The sequence below is a fragment of the Xyrauchen texanus genome, chromosome 5, assembly GCF_025860055.1.
Source record: "Xyrauchen texanus isolate HMW12.3.18 chromosome 5, RBS_HiC_50CHRs, whole genome shotgun sequence".
NCBI lineage: Eukaryota > Metazoa > Chordata > Actinopteri > Cypriniformes > Catostomidae > Xyrauchen > Xyrauchen texanus.
In genome coordinates, this window is record NC_068280.1 from 887,501 (window position 1) to 907,338 (window position 19,838).

Below are 19,838 nucleotides of genomic sequence, written 5' to 3' on the forward strand. Positions count from 1 at the left end.
TGAGACAAGAATACAAGAGATGAAAAGAGAAGGGAAGAGAAGAGACAAATGAGACAAAACAAGTCAAAAAAGATGAGACAAGGAGAGAAGAGATGTGAAGAGACAATAAAGAGACATGAGCAGTAGAGAAGAAACGAGATGAGAAAAGACAGACAAAACGAGAAGAGCAAAAAAATGTGGTGAGGGTAAAAAAATAGGCTTTGTGTGTGTGTGTGTGTGTTAATGAGTAGGTGTCTGTTAGCTTTTTGTATGTGTGTCTGTTTGAGTGTGTGTGTTTAGTGTATGTTTGTATATGTTTGTGTGTGTTTTACTCACTGTAAGGGACACACTCATACTGGATCTCCAGGTATTTGTAAGTTCCAGGACAAGGATCAGGAAACACATCAGCTCCTGCCACCACCACACACTGAGTCCTGTTATTACACCTGAAACACACATTAACATGAGACATGTTTAATGTGATATTATTCATTATAAGTGTGTTTTGAATTGTGCAGCTCAGCTGGTAGAGATGCTAGTAACACTAATGTCACAGGTTCAATTCCCAGGATATACTTTCTGATCAAATAAACATTGAATTCACTATACTTTGGACAAAAGCATCTGCCCGATATGTTAATGTAATTGGTTCATCTTTTTTCTTGTATGACTGTATGTTATGTATTACTTTTTACACAAAAAAAGTACAAATTAACACATAAATCAAAAATATAAAAATATAAAAAATCTGTTCACAATTTAGCATCTTCAATGTCTTGGCATAATATTGTCTAAATGCGGTGAGTCTCATGAATCCCCTAGGAGGAGTATTTAAAAGTTCAGAGACTGCAATGTTCCAAAAATCCAAAATGGCCGACTTTCTGTTGGGAGGGGCTAATAACTATAATTATGAAAGTTGTCCGGCTTGATGAGAACTATATTTGTACCAATTGTGGTGACTGTAGGTGAAAATGGAGGTGCTACAGAGGAAGTCTTACATGCCCATTTTAAATTGGGTGCTACAAAGCCCCCCCCCAACCCCCACACACCCCATGTTTGAACTTTTGCCCAGCCCTAAAGGCCAATGACTCTTGGCATAATATTGTCTAAATGAAATAATATATATAATAATAATCCTTGGAAGAACAACAGGACCTCTGCACATTCAGTGCTTGGGCCCAATTAATATAGAGTAATTGTTTATGAAAACTGAGGAACATTTAGATCTGCTTAAGTTCGTATCTTTGACAATATCAACCCACATAAGAAAACAATGGCATTCTAAAGTGGAACTGTATTTTTACATAAGATAAATGTAAAACTGAAAAAACTTGGTAAACAGAGAACAAACGGATGTTCGGGATTAAAAACACTGATGCACATCTATATATACAACCAAACACAATCAGGATATTTGCAGGTTCAGTGTCGCTTCAGGTTTTCACTTTTCACAAGCTCAACAGATGCTGAACAGATGAGACACGCATGTTAAACACTTGATGAATGGAGAATAAAATCAATCTTTACTGCATATTATTTTTTAACGTTCGGTTTCCATCATCAAATTATCTTTTGTTAAAAAAGGGGATTTTATCAAAATTAGTTGGAGACAGAGCAGTGAACATATGGGGTCTTAAGCGAAACAGCGAAAAAGCAGAATACTTAAATAATTATAGTGTAGGTTCAATAAGTGTCGGTTCTATGTACCGGTGAGTACCAGCCCACTTCATGCACATGTTCCATATCTCTGAAAACAAGACTTAATTTCATCTCACTTTAGATATGGTGTGTTTAGGTTGTTTAGAAATTATTCCTGGAAAACAAGACAGAAATATTAAGAAAACTGTGTGTGTGAGAGTAAGAAAATAATTGTCGCACTACTGAAAAACAGTAGTTCTGAGAAACTTGAATATTGGAGTGAAACAAACTTCAATGAGATAGAGATGGAAACAATGTATTTTCAAAGGTGCCGTCAGAGTTTTTCGGAGAACAGAGATGAGCTGCTTTCACAGCTCAGATACAGCTGTGATGATGTGAATGATGGCAGTTCATCCCTCCTGCTCAATTAAATGAAGAAAATCTGCTCATTCTCCCCCTCCTCGTTGTCTCTCTGTCTCAGTGTAAATGGAGACAGTAAAGCTGCATTGATTAGTTCTTCTAGGAAACAGAGGCAGCACAAACACTGGGGAGACACACTGACGCCGAAACACTCTCACACACATACACACATCTGTTTCACTATATTAGTGAGGACATCTCATAGACAGAGTCTTATATTAGAAATGTGTGTGTAAAGGGATCAATGGAAAGGAGGAGGCGAGAACCGGCTTGACGATATAAATAATATTTTAATAAGAAACTTAAACAAAAGGACAAATACACACAGGTGTTGGACAGCTGTCTGTAAATCTCTCTCTCTGTCACACTGCCGTCTCCAGTCGGCCCCTGTCCATCTCGGGCTAATCAGCCCAATTAGGGAATCACAACCCGGCCCCGCCCTCAACCCTACCACATTCCTCCCTCGTTCTCTCAGGCCGGGGAGCCCACGGCATGACGTACATCTACCCCCTTTTTCCCTGGGGAGGGGTGTGGCTTATGCCCCGTCTGCCATTCCATTAATGGCAGCGGTAACCACTCCAGGCCGTTGGTTAGGAGCCCCTCCTCCCCTCGCGGTCAGTGGCTGTTCCTCCACTTCCAGGCGGCCGGGCACCTCCGTCTTCCGGCGGATGGCCGCTGCTGCTCCTTTGGGGTGGATTGTAGCAGCAAGAACTCCACTACGGCGCATCCCTCCTACTTCCAGGTTTTCGGCACCAGTGTAAAGGGATAATGGAAAGGAGGAGGCGAGAACCGGCTTGACAATATAAATAACATTTTAATAACAAACGTAAACAAAAAGACAAACACACACAAGTGTCGGACAGCTGTCTGTAAAACTCTCTCTCTGTCACACTGCCATCTCCAGTCGGCCTTTATCCCTCTCGGAGGCTTGATTAGCCTGATTAGCCGTCTGCCCTGCCACAATGTGTTACCCAAGTAATGTAAACTCTGTGGGCCCATCAACAGGTCCATAGATGGGCGCTATATCTTGAAAAAGGTTTTCACTTAAACGTTAAAGTATCAGTATGCAGTACAAAAGTCAGGCATATGTGGAATCGTTTGAAAGCTTACAATCTGACATTTTTAAAGATAACCGTCAATTCTGCATTTATGTTACTTAAAATAGCAAAACAAGGCCTCAAATCAATCGCGTTGAAAATTAGCGCCCCCTAGAGGTGATGGGGTAGAAATATTTATATAAAAAAGTCCTTCACATAGCACATAAATGGACAAGTCATATATCAAATGAAAGCTCTTACTCTCAGGAATGTACAGTTAATTATGTTGCACTAATACCCTCTTTTATGCTCCAATAACTGCTGCTGTAAGCCCCAAATAGCCAAACACTTTATATCTGCTTTTACCTTAGGAAGTTCTCTAAAAATAAGCCATTTTGTACTCATCTGTGAGCTTGCTTGGCTGAATAATCCAATGTTATATCTTAGATGTCCAAAACAAAATATGCCATCCAGAAGGAAAAGCATGCTAAACAAATCATCAAAAAATACGTTGTTGACTATTTATGATAAAATGTTTTATATCATCATAAAAATGAGGATCTCATCTTTCTAATGACACCTAGATTGAGCTTGTAGTCCACTCAGAGGCCAAAATATTCAATGAAATAATGAGGGTGTTGCTTGAGCTGAACATTAGACTGAATGTCTATGGACGAGCACATCTGTGAGGGGTAAAATGTGTTAGAGCGCCCCCAACAGTTCACATCTGTGAGGGGTAAAATGTGTTAGAGCGCCCCCTGCAGTTCACATCAGTGAGGGGTAAAATGTGTTAAAGCGCCCCCTACAGTTCACATCTGTGAGGGGTAAAATGTGTTAGAGCGCCCCCTGCAGTTCACATCAGTGAGGGGTAAAATGTGTTAAAGCGCCCCCTACAGTTCACATCTGTGAGGGGTATAATGTGTTAGAGCGCCCCCTGCAGTTCACATCTGTGAGGGATAAAATGTGTTAGAACGCCCCCTACAGTTCACATCTGTGAGGGGTATAATGTGTTAGAGCGCCCCCTACAGTTCACATCTGTGAGGGGTAAAATGTGTTAGAACGCCCCCTACAGTTCACATCTGTATATTGTGATGAATGTGCTTGGGAAAAAATAATTTGTTGTAGTGCTTTCTGCCATCTAGTGGAATAAATGGAGACTTTTCAAAGTGAAGTAAAGTGAACAGAACCAGAATAACATGTTTACAAATCAGGAACAATTTTTTTTTATCATAATATAAACACATAAAATATTATTTATGAATAATTTGCATCTTTTTTTCATTTTCGGGGGTTCTCTAAAAAATTAGACCAATTTTTTGCAATTAGTCCACAGTATGTGTGAATGTTGAGCCTTTATATTTGAGTGTGAAAAATAGCAAGAAGCAATTCAAAAATGCACCACAGTATGTCCTTGAATTACCTACATTTTTAAATGTCATACGTTTTACAAACTGTTTGTTGATTACATGAGCTAAGTACTTTGTAATCAGATTGCACCCAACATTGCTCAGAAGTACAGCCACACACACCTGTGTGACATGATCTTGAAGGCGTCAGGTTGGTAACACTGCACATTCTCCATCTGAAAGGGGTCAGCATCACAGATCTTGTCATCTGTGCGCCCGTAGTTTGCCGTCTCTATCATGATGACATCACTTCCTGGGCAGCGCAGCTCTATAGGATACCCCTCACACGCCAGCTCTCGCCTCATGAGACCGAACGGCATCGCTGCCCGACTGAGACCTGAAAACCAATCACAAACACACACTTAATCACATGACATCCTGTAACAGTGTTTCAGATGCATTGAACATGTTCTGTGGTCCCACAAATTAATTTAAGAGTCGGCAAATTATACTTAACAATATCTGATGTGCATTTTTACCTCTTCAAACTTTTGAGGATATAATACTTATTTTATTCAGGTTGACAAATTAAAGGGATAGTTCACCCCAAAATATATCTTCCATGGAGTTGTTGCATGTTAGCCTCCACCACCGTTCACTTTTATTATATGGAAAAAAGCTGTAACGAAAGTGAACTGTAAAATAGTTTTGGCATGGTATTAGAAGGGGCCTTGAATTTCGCAAGACACCTGCAGGAGTTTGTGTTGAGGTGATCATGTACCTACCTTGTTCTGAGAGAGCAATGTTGCTAAGCAACAAAGGACACATCCACAGTAGCGACAGCGCCATTGGTAATGACAGAGGAACGGACAAGGTTAAAGGGGTGGGACAATCTCCCTCTAAAGTCTAATGAACCTGAAGAAAGAAAGACAGAGAGAGAGAGGGGAGAGTCAGATAGTGTGTGTGTGTAAATTCAGAGGACTTGATGAGGACTGACCCAATTGTGTCTGAAATGATTATTGAGAAACTCTCAAGAAAACACACACACACACACACACACACACACACACACACACACACACACACACACAGACATATGTTTACATAGTTTGTTGACAAATAAATATATAAATCTGCTAATTATCTAAACCTGCCAAACAAAATTATTGTAAAATTGCAATAGTCTTCTTTCAGGGTAAATGTGTGCAAATATTACAACATCATCGTCGCTGTCGGTCAGTGCTGGGTAGTGACATATTACATGCCATTTGGATTATGTAATCAGATTACAAATATCAAGTACTTGTAATGGGAACTTAAAAAATTACATTTTAAAATACTTGTAATTGGGCTACAGTTACTTTTTATGGATTATATGATTACATATAAAGAAGTCAATGGCAGTAAATTATTAATTTATTATCACCATAATTATTTTCTTTTTTAAAATCGTTTCAGCATACCGCTAATATACCTTGCAATGCCACTGCTGTTGATTTAATGTCCAGTAATGTTGCTATTGTTTTATGCACTTAAAATTATGTCTCCGTGTTTTGAATTATAATCTTTGATCATGTCATTGCTGTTAGATTTAATGTTTATTGTATGTTCATTCATGTAATGTTTAATGCACTTTTAAAAAATGTCATAAGGAGCTCTTTTTATGAGTTTTCTTTCTTATTGTACTTTTATGTTAAAATATAACAAGGTTATCTACTCAAATGCAATAAAATAGAATTAGGTTGGAAGTAATCCCAAAGTAATCAGATTAGATGTCAAATGTAATCTATGAGATTACGCTACTGACTGCATTTTTTGTAATGTAATTTGTAATCAGTACCTGACTACAATTCACAAGTAATCCACCCAGCACAGCTGTTGGTCACATTGAACATTTCACAGAGCACAACAGTCCCTTTCATTTTAAACAATTTACGAACCTTTAAAGACAGACCTACCAAGAATCACATCAGAAGCTCCGCCCACCCCATGATGCACTGTGAATGATGCAATCGAGTTGCTCTCCCTACACTCTCAACCTACTTATATATTTGTATATATCTGAATATTTTACAATAACATAAACATATACTGTTTAAACTTATAATTATCAACTTTAAATCAACCGTTTTATGTTTCCATCCTTTATAAATTTGATTATGTCATTTGCAGTGCTTCATAGGAGTGTAGTTCATTCTCTCATTAAAGTCCCCATGAATTCAAAATTGACCATACTTACTTTGTTTGCCTAAATTGATCGTTTTGTGGTGAACAATTCATCCATGCAAGTCAATCCACACAAAAAAAATGTTTGGCTTCGTAATCTTTAATCAAAATCTGAAAATTCCCCGCCCCTCTGCATTGGAGGACCTTGCCTGATGGCGTAGGTTTGGCCGGTTTAGGTGTCTCCTTAACATCCGTAACCACGCCCCTCCAACTGACAGTAGACAGGCTGCCTGTGTGTTTGCGAGCATTGACAGCGTGTGAAAGGAGAGATGGCGAGGAGGTGCATTTTTGGTTGTGACACTCACGGAACACTTTTTACCATTCGAACCCTCCACATGTAACGGCTCAAACATGTAAGGTCTGATTCCCCGTGATCGAAATGATCCTCCGTGTGTTCCTGTTCTTCTTCATCTTCCTCCTCCTCCTGCTGCAGGAAGGGGACTGCTGGCGGTGTTTCAGGCGGCGAGTAATCCTCAACAACCGATTGTAAACTTGCGTTAAGATCTGCCTCCATTTCTGAATGAAACACCTACTTTTTTAGATCCAATCAGGTGCTAATTGGAAAAAAAAGCCACGCCCACTATTTTGCCTCATTTAGTATTCCGTTTCTCTCGGAAATACGTCACAACACTGGAGAAAAGTTGTTTGCAACTTCTGGTTCACGGGGACTTTAAGTACAATCTTGTATCTTTGTCTGATTTTCAAATACTTTTTTGCTTCATAACGTTGTGATTCACCTGACTGGTTTGGATCTTTGTGCACAACTCAAGTACAAGTACTTTTAATCAGATTACATTACATTTAAATGAGATTACCTAAGTGTAATTCAAAAGATTACATTACTGATTACAGTTTTAGTAGTCTAAAGTGTAATCAGTGCCGGATTACATTTCAGAAGTGATCTACCCAACACCGGGAATCACTATGGAAAAAATGTATCAGAAAAATACTTGCATAACCAGTGTTGGGCAAGTTACAAAACATAAATAATTCCCTACAAATGACTAATTACTTATCTAAAATGTAATCAGATTACTTTCCTGATTACTTCATAAAATCACATTACATTACTTTTAAGTTACTTTCTAAATCACTTTTCCAAAAAGCTTTTGGTTTTCCGCTGGATTTCAAAATGTCTATATGCTCATTCGTTGTCGCACACCCTTCAGCTGTCACAGAAACGCTAACACACGTGCATATGAATTCATGCATTATATGTAAGAACGATTTCTCTGTTCAGTCCTGCTTTTGTTTCTGTGAAGATCACAATGCATCACCCTCCGGTGAGGGGAACCTCGTGCCACAGGATAATCACACCAGAGGCCTGTATGCAAATCTGCAAGCCTCAATCTCAACTGATTTAAACCTATATAAACAATGTACACGTAGGCGCTATATTCCAGGCAATATAAGCAGCTTATAGCTTCACTTTAGGGTCAGAAACATACATATAGTAAGTAGATGCAAGCGTTTAGCCAACACATTGTGTGGTCAGACTGAATATATTTAACATGCGTTCTTGCATTACTGTGATGGTAACAATCCCCCGTACTCAAGGGGGTGATAGAGGTACCTTAAAATGTCTATGCCATTAAACTAGATGTGTTATTATTCTGGTAAGTTGCTATAAATGTATTGACTTTCACTAACTTGCCCAGCAATAATCTCTTCAAAATGTTGCTCTGTCATGACAGTAGTTGACTTTAAAGAGACAATTCACCGCAGAAGCGGACAGTTCACACTAATCTCGCTAGAGCGCACCTTGTGGCACCATTGAGAATACAGCGCTTATTTGCGTTGTGTTATAAATTGCAGTCTGACACATTTTGGACCACAATAATGCTCAAAATCGAGCTTGAATAGCTAGAAGCATCTGCATTTACGTACTTACGAAGAATATGTTTTGATTTTAAGTTAATTACCATTTGGATGTGAATGTGATCCTCACGCAAATTCGATTTTATAACAATCAAGTTTATACTCGAGTATGTTTAATATGCTTCACAATAACCCACTCAATAACACTGTTCTGTTATGCACCATAATCACTGTTAGCATGAGAGCTCAACGCAAACCCACCCATGAAGTTACGCTGCAGCAATGACAGAGCGCCACTTTTGCAAACTGTTGCGCTTTACCTCTCAGTACGTCCAACGCATCATCCTCACTAGGATCAGTGGATTTGGGTTGCACATACACTGGTGAGCCAAAACGTTATGACTGTGTGCAGGGGCGTCGGACTGGGGGGGGGTAAAGGGTACCGAGTACCCAGGGCCCGAGGCAGGGGGGGCCCCTTAGAAGTCAGTTTTCTATACATACATATTTGGTACGGGGGCCCAGCAAGATGGTTTGTACCCAGGGCCCAAAATTTGGTGCTACGCCCCTGACTGTGTGCTGCCAAAACTGCACCGACCAGCCGAGACATGGCCTCTACAAGACCTTTGAAGGAGTCCTGTGGTATCTGGCACCAAGACATCAGCAGCAGATTCTTCAAATCCTGTAAGTTGCGATGTGGAGCCACTGTGGATTGGACTTGTTGGTCCAGCACCTCCTACAGATGCTCAATCGGATTGAGATTTTGGGAATTTTGAGGCCAGGCAACACCTTCTGTGCGAACAATGTGTGCAGTGTGGCATTATCCTGCTGAAGGAGGCCACTGCCATCAGGCAATACCATTGCTTTGAAGGGGTGTACCTGGTCTGCAAAAATGTTTAGGTAGGTGGCACGTGACAAATTGGCATCTACATAAATGACCAGACCAATGGTGGTCCCAGCAGAATACTACCAAGAGCATCACACTCCCTCCACTGGCTTGTCGTCTTCCCACAGTGCATCCTTGGTGCCATCACTTCCCCAGGTAAACTCTGCACACGTAAATGGCCGTCCATATGACGTGACTCATCGGACCAGTGGACCTTCTTCCACTGCTCCAAGGTCCAGTTCCAATGCTTGCGTGCCCATTGTAGGTGCTTTCGATGGTGGACAAGGGTCAACATGGGCACTCTGACCGGTCTGTGGCAACACAGCCCCATACAGCAGCAGGATGAGATGCATTGTGTGTTGTGACACATTCATCCTGTAACCATTATTACAGTGACTCATGCCACAGTAGACCTCCTGTCAGTTCGGACAAGACGGGATAGCCCTCGTTGCCTTCATGCATCATTGAGCCTTGGGCACCCGACACCCTGTCGCTGGTTTGTGGCTTCCTCCCTCCTTGGACCACTTTTGGTAGATACTCACCACTACTAATCGGGAGCACCCCACAAACCTTGCCGTTTCAGAGATGCTCTGACCCAGTTGTCTGACCATAATAATTTGTCCCTTGTCAAAGTTGCTCAGGTCTTTACTCCTGCCCATTTCTCAACATTATTTGATCAACAATATTCGCTTCACATGTGAGTGGTCATAATGTTTTGGCTCATAAGTGTATTTCTGAAATTCTATTTACATACAATACATTTAAATGTGCACTTATTATATGGCGTCTTGTACTTAGAGTGACCCCTAGTGGTGTGGATGCAACATCGTTCAAAATCAACAGCTTTCATGTAGAAATGTCAGCCATGATTAATTAAATCCATGAATAAAAGGTTCCAATAACAGGGTGGTTACTTAGATTAAGCGAGTCATACTCGGCTGGTCATGTGATCATACCATGGCAGCCCCCATGATTGGAAAAAAATGACTGACAACATCTTTAAGGCTTGAAAAATATGCTCATATGTACGTTTGTTTGCATTTATGTGACAGCTGAAGGGTGTGTGCCACCTAATGAGTCATTGTAAGGGAAATCGTTTAGTGCTGACTGTATGAAACAGACATTTCTTTACATGTGCTTAGTGGGAAAACCCCAACTTTTCTGTGAAAGCTGCTTTAGAAAGTAACTTTAAAGTTAAATAATTAGTAAAGTGATAACTTTTTCAATGAAGTAATTAGTAAAGTAATCTGTTCACAATATAAGAGAAGTAATTAGTCATTTGTAGTGGATTTAAGTAATTTAGTCAACACTGGCTAAAACAGTTATAATGTGAACAACAGGTAAATTACAGCATGAACTATAATAGTTAAAACCAAAAATGTATGACATTTGCACATCTATGGAACACAAGAAGAAATTCTGAAGAATATTGACTCTTTTTTTTTCCATATAATGAAAGTGAATGTAAATGTTACTAAGTCTGTGTGTGTGTGTGGCTCCGGAAAAATAATTTTTTAAGGCTCAGTTAACCAAGATCCCTCCAGACATACTAACACACACACACACACACACACACACACACACACACACACACACACACACACACACACACACACACACTCATTGATTGGTTGGTGCCCGGTCACTCTAGTACAGTCACCATAGCAACACTGCAAGATCGGTTGCAGCAGCAGCTGAAATCTCCTCTTTTTTTTCGCTCATTTGTTTTTTTCTTCATTTGTTTGCACTCAGTTCTGTTGTCGAGAAATTTTCCGCTATGATCCATGTCTCATTTTCACAATTATCATCATACACACTCAGCACTGTGAAACCCCTGTGGTCTCAGTCTCTATTGATGGTGCAGCAAAAATATTCCACGATCCCGAGAGACGAAATTGGAAGATTTATCATGAGAATCTTCACTGGAACACCAGCAGAAGACCTGAAATCCAGCCACAGGCTTCCCTACAGCCCACACAAACAACACATCTGCAGTTACACTTAAACCATTTACAGAAATAGAGAGAGCTTCAAAAGCACAACCTGAAAACGTTGAAATGAAAATTGAATTATACCCCGGAAACAAATGTTTTAGGGTTTTAAAAAATGTACAACAAAGAAGTGCTGTTGGAAGTATTGATGTAAAATGCATTAGAAGTATCGGCCGCCAAATACTGTAATATTCATTTTATTAGTTCATGATCCTTAGTGTAATCTGTTACGGCCAAAGTATACTTTGGTTTTCCGTGTGCCACTATGTCTCGTGCACGACGCACAATGCAAATTCCGTCATCAGCACAGTATGCGCAGTCCGCATGTTTGAGCAATGTTGGCGTATGCGCCTCCTGTTGACTGATCAGTCATATTGTGATGAGTCGAATGCATCCATATATGGGCTTGTGGTTAAAACAGTATATTTTGAAAGGCTGAGTGCTAGACTGTGCTAGGTGTACACTAGCCCCATGCAGCTCAGGTAAAATGAAGTTCCGAGCATGTATCCATAGACCTTCTAAATTTCCAGAGAATCACACTTGTTCAGTGAGGAACATTGAGCGTATTTACATGGACGTTCTTACACCAATTATGCTAAAAACCTGACAAAGCGTGTCATCATGTAAACACATTAAACTGCTTTAATTTAAGTTTATAAATTAATAAACTGATCGACAGGAGTAGATTTTTGCCAACACACTCTCAAAGCGAAATCTTAAGGATTTGTGCGACTTTTGAGTTTATATCAAATGTAAATGGCAAGATAAGTTAGCATTGACAACTCACCGACTGTATCTGCCATGGTGTCCCGAGTGGTCTCTCCACTAACAGTGGGACGATGTCCCAGCAAACAGTCTATGAAAGTTCACCAAACCATGGAAAGCATTTTCTTTGGGCACCGCTTTGTCCATTGTGCGTTTGAATGGATTTGTATTGTGCCCGCATTTTTTTTAAGCTGAACATGTACCGTTGTGCGCTGGATACATAAACTGGGAAGTTTGGCAAAACTCCGCCTTTGACATTGAACCCGCCTCAATCCCCGGTTAGCCTTGTTTGGCAAGGGTAATCGGTGGGTCAATGGACAGAGAAAGCTCAGAGGAGGGACGATGAAGCCCCGGAAGTGACAGACATCATTTGGCCTGATAGTGGAAACATGGCTAATGATTTGGACCGTGCCATGATTGATGGTGTTTGAGTATTTCTGTAACTGCTGATCTCCTGGGATCTCTAGAGTTTACTCAGAATGGTGCCAAAAGACAAAAAAACATCCAGTAAGGGGCAGTTGTTGATGAGAGAGGTCAACAGAGAATGGCCAGACTGGTTCGAGCTGACAGAAAGTCTACGGTAACTCAGATATCCGCTCTGTACAATTATAGTGAGCAGATCTCAGAATGCTCAACATGTCAAACCTTGTGGCGAATGGGCTTCAACAGTGTAAAAAGACCACGTCAGGCACTTTATTAAGCCCATAGTGTTCCCAATAAAGTGCTCAGTGAGTGTATTTACTATAGTATATAACATTTTACAACATAGTAATGTAAAATATTGCATCTCACTGGCTTGATATTGCATTTCAATCCCAAACCAGTGTGGAACATAAGCAATATCTCAAGCTAATTAATATTCATAAGCTCAGCCCTCTCCATGTGACATCAAACCAGTCCATCTTGGTCTGAAGTATATAATAATTTTTATATAGGTATTTTATTTCGTTGTGTTGTCTCATGTGGTCCTGTGTTGGTCCTTTGTTGTTTTTATGTAGCACCATGGTCCTGGAGGAACATTGTCTCGTTTTGCTGTGTACTGTACTAACTGTATATGGTTGAAACAACAATAAAAACCACTTGACTTGACTTGACTTAACTAATACCCCTCATGTTTTCATTTCTACAGCACCTGTCTGTCTCTCTCTCCCTCGTGATCTGCACCATACACAGTGATTTCCCAATGGTTAAGTGACTTACGCAAATAACACCTTCTACTTCAGTACATGCAAAACACTGGAGACAGCCACACCCTCACACACACACACACACACACACAGTAGTGTATTTTCCCATAGATTGCCGCTCTGTCATAGGGTTGAAAAGAAAGAAATGTACAGATGAACTTACCAATATTATTCTATTTTTATTATTGAAGCTGAATTTGGTGTCAATTGCATTCATAACACAGACGGCTGTACACTTTAATGCATAAATGTTGTAATGACGAAGTCAAATAATGCTGTGTGATCAACATGGACAAAATCCGGGCAATTATTTCTGTTTGTCTGCTGGAATTTAGCGTTCTGATTACATCTTTCACAGCTGTAGTCGAGAAATCAAACACAACAGAGCTGTTCGTCTGGAGATGATAAAAATTATCAGCGTGTGCGTGTGTTTGTATTTTAATGATCAGGGTTAGTGTAATTACTATAATTCACCCTCATGCAGAGAAAACTCCTCTTTCGCTCGCCTCTGATTCTCCCTCTGTGTTCTACAGACATAAACAAACACACCACTCTAATCAACACACACACACATGCTAACACTCAGTGTGTGCTCTCATAATTTCGGAAAACATTCACATACAGACTCATAAGCTCTGTTGCAAAACTTCAACTGAAGGAAGCTGCCTTCTAAAGGACAAAGTACAGTTCGGTTTCCTTGTGCCCGTATGCACGGACTGTCCATGAACATCCTAGTTTTATAGTTACACGGACATTCCTGCACAAAAGCAGTTTTTAGTGTGCATGTTTCAAATGCATCTGTGCACTCTTCCCAGATAGCACATGGTCATCTCCGAGATTTATGTTTTAGATCTTTTCATCTGGAAAGCATAACAAGCTAATTAACGTCCGCTAAACATCTTAAAAAGATCATATTTACAAACATTCCAAATAAAAACGTGTCTAAAGCATCTGCTGAATGTCTAATTGAAATCTGAGACGAAACGTTTACATTTATGCATTTGGCAGACACTTTTATCCAAAGCAACTTACAGTGCACTTATTACAGGGACAATCCCCCCGGAGCAACCTGGAGTTAAGTGTCTTACTCAAGGACACAATGGTGGTGACTGTGGGGAGCGAACCAGCAACCTTCTGATTACCAATGTATTATACAGAGCACTTATTACAGGGACAATCCCCCCGGAGCAACCTGGAGTTAAGTGTCTTACTCAAGGACACAATGGTGGTGACTGTGGGGATCAAACCAGCAACCTTCTGAGTACCAATGTATTATACAGAGCCCTTATTACAGGGACAATCCCCCCGGAGCAACCTGGAGTTAAGTGTCTTACTCAAGGACACAATGGTGGTGACTGTGGGGAGCGAACCAGCAACCTTCTGATTACCAATGTATTATACAGAGCCCTTATTACAGGGACAATCCCCCCGGAGCAACCTGGAGTTAAGTGTCTTACTCAAGATCACAATGGTGGTGACTGTGGGGGTCAAACCAGAAACCTTCTGATTCCCAGTTATGTGCTTTAGCCCACTACGCCACCTCCACATATTGCAGATGAGGAAACAACGTTAAAAATACGTCTTCCAGATGTAAACACACATGGATGATGTATATGTGCTAGCACAGTTGCGGTCAAATGATTTTTAAGTATGACCTCGTGTCGAGTTCGGGATTGTAATTACTGAAAAATAAACAGGCCTACATAATTTGTTTCGTGCATGCTCTCTCTTTCAAAGAAACGAGCGAACAGGCGAGTTAGGGGCCATTCATACTGAAAGTTTTTGCATATGTCTGCTCTATTTTACTTGTTATGCTTTCCAGACGATACGCTCATCAACAAACATCTCGGAGATGTACATGTGTTAGCTAGGAGGTAAACACATGATGGACGCACGTCTTTGACTGTTGCATTGCATCTCGCTGTTTCTTAAGTGTCTTGCGCAGGACCAACCCATCGGCGCTTGATACATTTTAAGTTAATGTTTTTTCACTTCTGCTCGTACTTTGTTAAAATTGTGTATACGAATGTTGCCTATGATGCTTACAAAAAATACAGCCTATTGCAACTACTTGCTTGGAGAAGACATTATTAAGAGAGTAAGCGTTTTCAGGTTCAATACCATTTGGGTTGTGTCACAAGGTCTCTGGTACAGGTTGGGTTTAATTTTTTGGCATCTATACCCTAGCCCTTTGCTAGCATCCTAAAGCTCTAGCTATACGGAAACTCACACAAACAGCGCTCCTCACTCAAAGCACACTAGTGAATCTCCACAATTACCTGATACTCTAAAGAGCACAGCTATACATGGAACATCTTATTTACTGGTGTTATTCAAGTCAAAAAAATGTGACGCTAAGTAGACAACATGCATTACATCCGATATACTTTTTCTGATCTTCATCCATTTGATTTGAATAGTGGCCTAGTGACCAGCATTTTTGCATGAGTTTGTGTTGGATTTTTTGCTTGTTCAACCAGCCGTGGAGCTTCATGAGATAATTTACTGCGCCTTTAGAAACACACACATACTGTTAACACAGACACACAGCTGTCCAGTCTAAAGGTGCTGATCAGTTTGTCCAGTATGTCCAGGTGTTTGTCTCCTCAAAATGAAAATAAGGTGGAAATACTGACAAACATGAAAGTTGGTCGTAAACTTGTCGAGGCGCCGAAATGTATTACCTAACTATTATATAATTTAATAAAAGAAATAATTATGGCTTTAGTAAGATGGAGTTTCAGACGTATTGATGCTCAATCATAGAGATTAATGAAAGTGATGCAATAAATCCATGTAACGTGGACATAGCGTCCCTTTGTGAATCATAAGAGACTCTCACATAGCCTCAAGTTATTTGGCTGGAAACTGAACAAATGCACAACAGGATTAAAATGACGGGCATCAGTATTGAACTACTCATAGACCTGTCTAAATATTTATAAATCATCTGGTTAGAATTCAATGTGTACTTGTAGCCTTACTGCCATTATGCATCATGCAATTTGTTACTGCCTTGTAAAAATGCTATAGGCGAGCCGATTTCAAACTGCCATTGGAGGAAAGAGGAAGAGGAGGAGGAAGAGAGAGGGAATCTCTCAGTGCACACTCTCATTCTAATCTCCTTTGTTAACCAAATGTAAATTATTTAATAAGGCATATATATATATATACTGTACACTGTATTATGTTATACTGTATTACTTGTCTTGTAAATTTAGGCCTATCGCGTCGCATGCACAGACTGCGGAGACTGTTTATTGATTTCATAGTGATTTTTTCAACATTTTTTAATCCTCTGAAATTGTCTACAATGGCTTTCCAATGATCAAAATATATTAATAAAATGTATTAAATGTCCAATTATCTTTTATAAACTGAAAGATGCCAGAAGGATATGTTTAAGTTGCACTTAATGGACTTAAGACTGGTTCAAAGATCTTGTTCATTTACGAACGTTTTTATGAACTACTTAGATAACGATGCTTTTGGGAAACACGCCTTAGAGATTAAGTACTACTTAAGTGCTGCTAACGTTCGACTTAGTGCTTCGGTAAACACAGCCAACATTATTTGTGATTTTTTTTATTTATTTTTACAAATGAGGGTTTGTTTGTACTTAAATAGCTTATTATAATAAGTAGAGACTAACCCAAACACACACCCCAAGCCTTATAGTAAATGTATTGTAATATAGCTAAGTAACCCCCTCAACACAGACAACTGTACCCAAATGCAATGTAATGGTTTGGGATAATTTATTGTTCAGAGACAGAAAGATACAGAGTGAGAGCTGGAGGAGATATTGGGTGGGGAATAATGGAGGAGATGAAGAAATTAAGAGATGGAGGAGACGTTGGGTGGGGGGAGATGGAGGTCTGTCAGAATGCAGCAACATCAGCAGTCAGTGGCGCCAGCACATTTAAACACCACTCACGTGCCGCATCATTCAGCTCGCCTTTGGCCTATAACTCAATTTACATCCAATGAAAAATGACTACAACCTACAGTGTGTGTGCTTGCGTGTGTGTATGCACAGTGGTGTGTGTTTATGTGTGTGAGTGTGTTATATAGAATGGGATGTGACTGAACACACACTGACAGTAGTACGTTCATTCGTACCTTCTGGTGTTCTCGTATCCACCCTACATCCTCTCCACTGCCTCTCCTCTCTCCACTCCACCCCGATTCACTCTGTTCTCCTCTTCTCCTCCCGTGTCACCAGAATGCATCAAGATTAAAATTTAATCAGCTGCCATCTTCCAGGCGAATAAAAGGACCAAAAAACATGATATTAAAATCAAAATACTGCCCAATAGAGTGCCTTCAGTCTGTAACACGCAAGAGGAATGATTAAAAGAGAATGGTATATTCCAATAAGAATACAGTCCTCTGGCCTTTTCGATAAAACAAATTACCACGTAACGTTAAAAGCAGCCATGACTGATGATGGGAAATGATTCGGTTTATTAGTCACCATGAGCAGAAAGTCTTCAAATTAATTTAGACGAACCGCGCGAACTATTCGCGCCAATTTTGTGGCATGCCGACTTCACGCGATGAACTGTTGATCGTCAAGGGTATTGCAATGAGACGATGAGCTGATGGAGACCCTCTTCTCGTGGACAGGTGATTTTTAACGAAACTAACACAAAATTAAAAATAAATTAATGATAAAAATATTCAGTGGGGAAAAAACGAGCTGAGGTAAAAAAATATCTGTGTGGTAAAATCCAGCCCGGCGCCGCTCCCCATCCACACGAACCGTTGTTGAGCCTTTTCTGGAGGGCAGGTGATAGGCCTATTCATCGAAAATGAAAATTTTTAATAATACTAATAAGAAGAACGGAAAAGCTGAGGTAAAAAGATGGATGCAGACGCAAGAATCCCGCCTCGCGCCGCTCCCCGTCCTCGACCGAACAGCGATTTAAAAAAAAACGTCTTTTATCCGTGATAAATGTCAATAATAATCAACAACATCCGCGATATTTAGCGCTGAAACCCCATCGTGGACATCCGTGACGAAAACCACGGCCTGCACGGAACTATGGCTATGGCAAATAAACGACGCCTAAAAACACTATTTGGTTTATGAATAAAAACGGCTATACAGTCACCAAACATCAAATTCCATCCATCAAACCCCCATCACATCGGTGGAGCCCCGATGTATAAAAGAGAAGCCTGTGATGGTGGCTAATGTGCAGCATTGAGGTGATGTTTTTCCAAAGATGCAGAAGATCCCAGCAGATATCAACAGATCAATGGAAGATGCTGCATACAATAGAGACACGGCGACAACACTGTCGCGGGAACAAAAAAAAAATGGACAAAACACGCACAGGCCTCTAGCTGTGTTTCGATCAAATAATTAACCGAAGCCTAACGATTTAATTTATTATGGATGCGTGGCGGATCCTGCCGGGAGAGAAACGATATTCCCGTCGTTTGTGTTGGATGCGGCAGACCGGGAGAATCTTAACGCCTTATCTCGCTCTCGCTCTCGCTCTCTCTCTCTCTCTCTCTCTCTCTCTCTCTCTCTCTCTCTCTCTCTCTCCTGTTAGTAGGTGCCTCGCACAGACCCAACTTACAGTGCAGTATTAATATATTACACTATATATGAATATATATGTATTATATTAATATATACACATCATTTCTTTTAATATTTGTAACATTTTAAAGATTCAAGTATTGCTAAATAATTGCAAAATTTAGCAAAAGTAGCTGCAAAAATACAGGGCATCTTGTGGCACTTGCTTCTGTATCACGCATGACTATCATTTCATTACAGCTGCTGAGCATGACTTTATCATAAGACAACAATAATAGTCTTATAATAATTAATAACATCCATAAGTTTTCATGTATAAAAAAGTGTGTCTACATATATTTTCACTTCAGTAAAATGCACAAGTGTTCTAAAAATACAGCAGATCTTTTTTCCCACAGTTTGTCAACTGCACACAGCATAGAGGTAAAAAATAGGAGCTAACGTTAAAAATAGCGAGAATTCCAGGACATTGGAATGATTACGCATTGCACTTATGAAACAGCCAGCTCACTGAACATTCATTTGACTTTCAGAGGAAACTGAACAGCTTTATTTTTATATTTTGTAGTGTAATTCAGTCTCACAAACGTCGCACAGAAGCACCGGATTTGAGCAATCCTATGGCAAAGTTGTCGCAGAGATGTATGCCTTGTAGGCATACATGGACTGTTTGAGTTAAGAGAGATGGACGGCGGTTGGCGCTGTCGTGTGTGGGTTAATGCTCACTTTTATTATTTTTCTGTTTGTTTGGTTTGGGGGGAAGATTGGGGTTTGATTTTTGCATTAATGTGGAATGTGCTTTGTAATTACATATTTGTGACACACAATCAATATTTTCTAATATGTCAAAATGTCAAATGTTAATATGAGTGGATTGTCTCTCTCCATGTGGGATGTTAATGGGTTGGGCACCCCATAAAAAGAAGGAAGGTTATTTCTCTTCTCAAAAGTAAGAAATATGATATAGTGTTTCTATCTTGAAGATATGGGGTGG

General features: G+C 40.0%; 1 protein-coding gene across 2 annotated transcripts in view; it reads right to left on the reverse strand.

Annotated features, from left to right (window-relative positions):
• Nucleotides 1-18,198, reverse strand: part of LOC127643903 (adhesion G protein-coupled receptor L1-like) — a 46,459-nt gene extending 28,261 nt beyond the window's left edge. For both annotated transcript variants that reach the window (XM_052126842.1, XM_052126841.1), the window contains exons 1-4: nucleotides 17,413-18,198; nucleotides 5,206-5,335; nucleotides 4,604-4,817; nucleotides 316-425 (exon numbers count right to left, since the gene is read on the reverse strand). In XM_052126842.1, coding sequence (XP_051982802.1) covers nucleotides 316-425; nucleotides 4,604-4,817; nucleotides 5,206-5,269 — 388 coding nt within the window. In that variant the 5' untranslated portion in view covers nucleotides 5,270-5,335; nucleotides 17,413-18,198. The remainder of the gene's footprint in view (nucleotides 1-315; nucleotides 426-4,603; nucleotides 4,818-5,205; nucleotides 5,336-17,412) is intronic.
• Nucleotides 18,199-19,838: the final 1,640 nt, after the last annotated feature.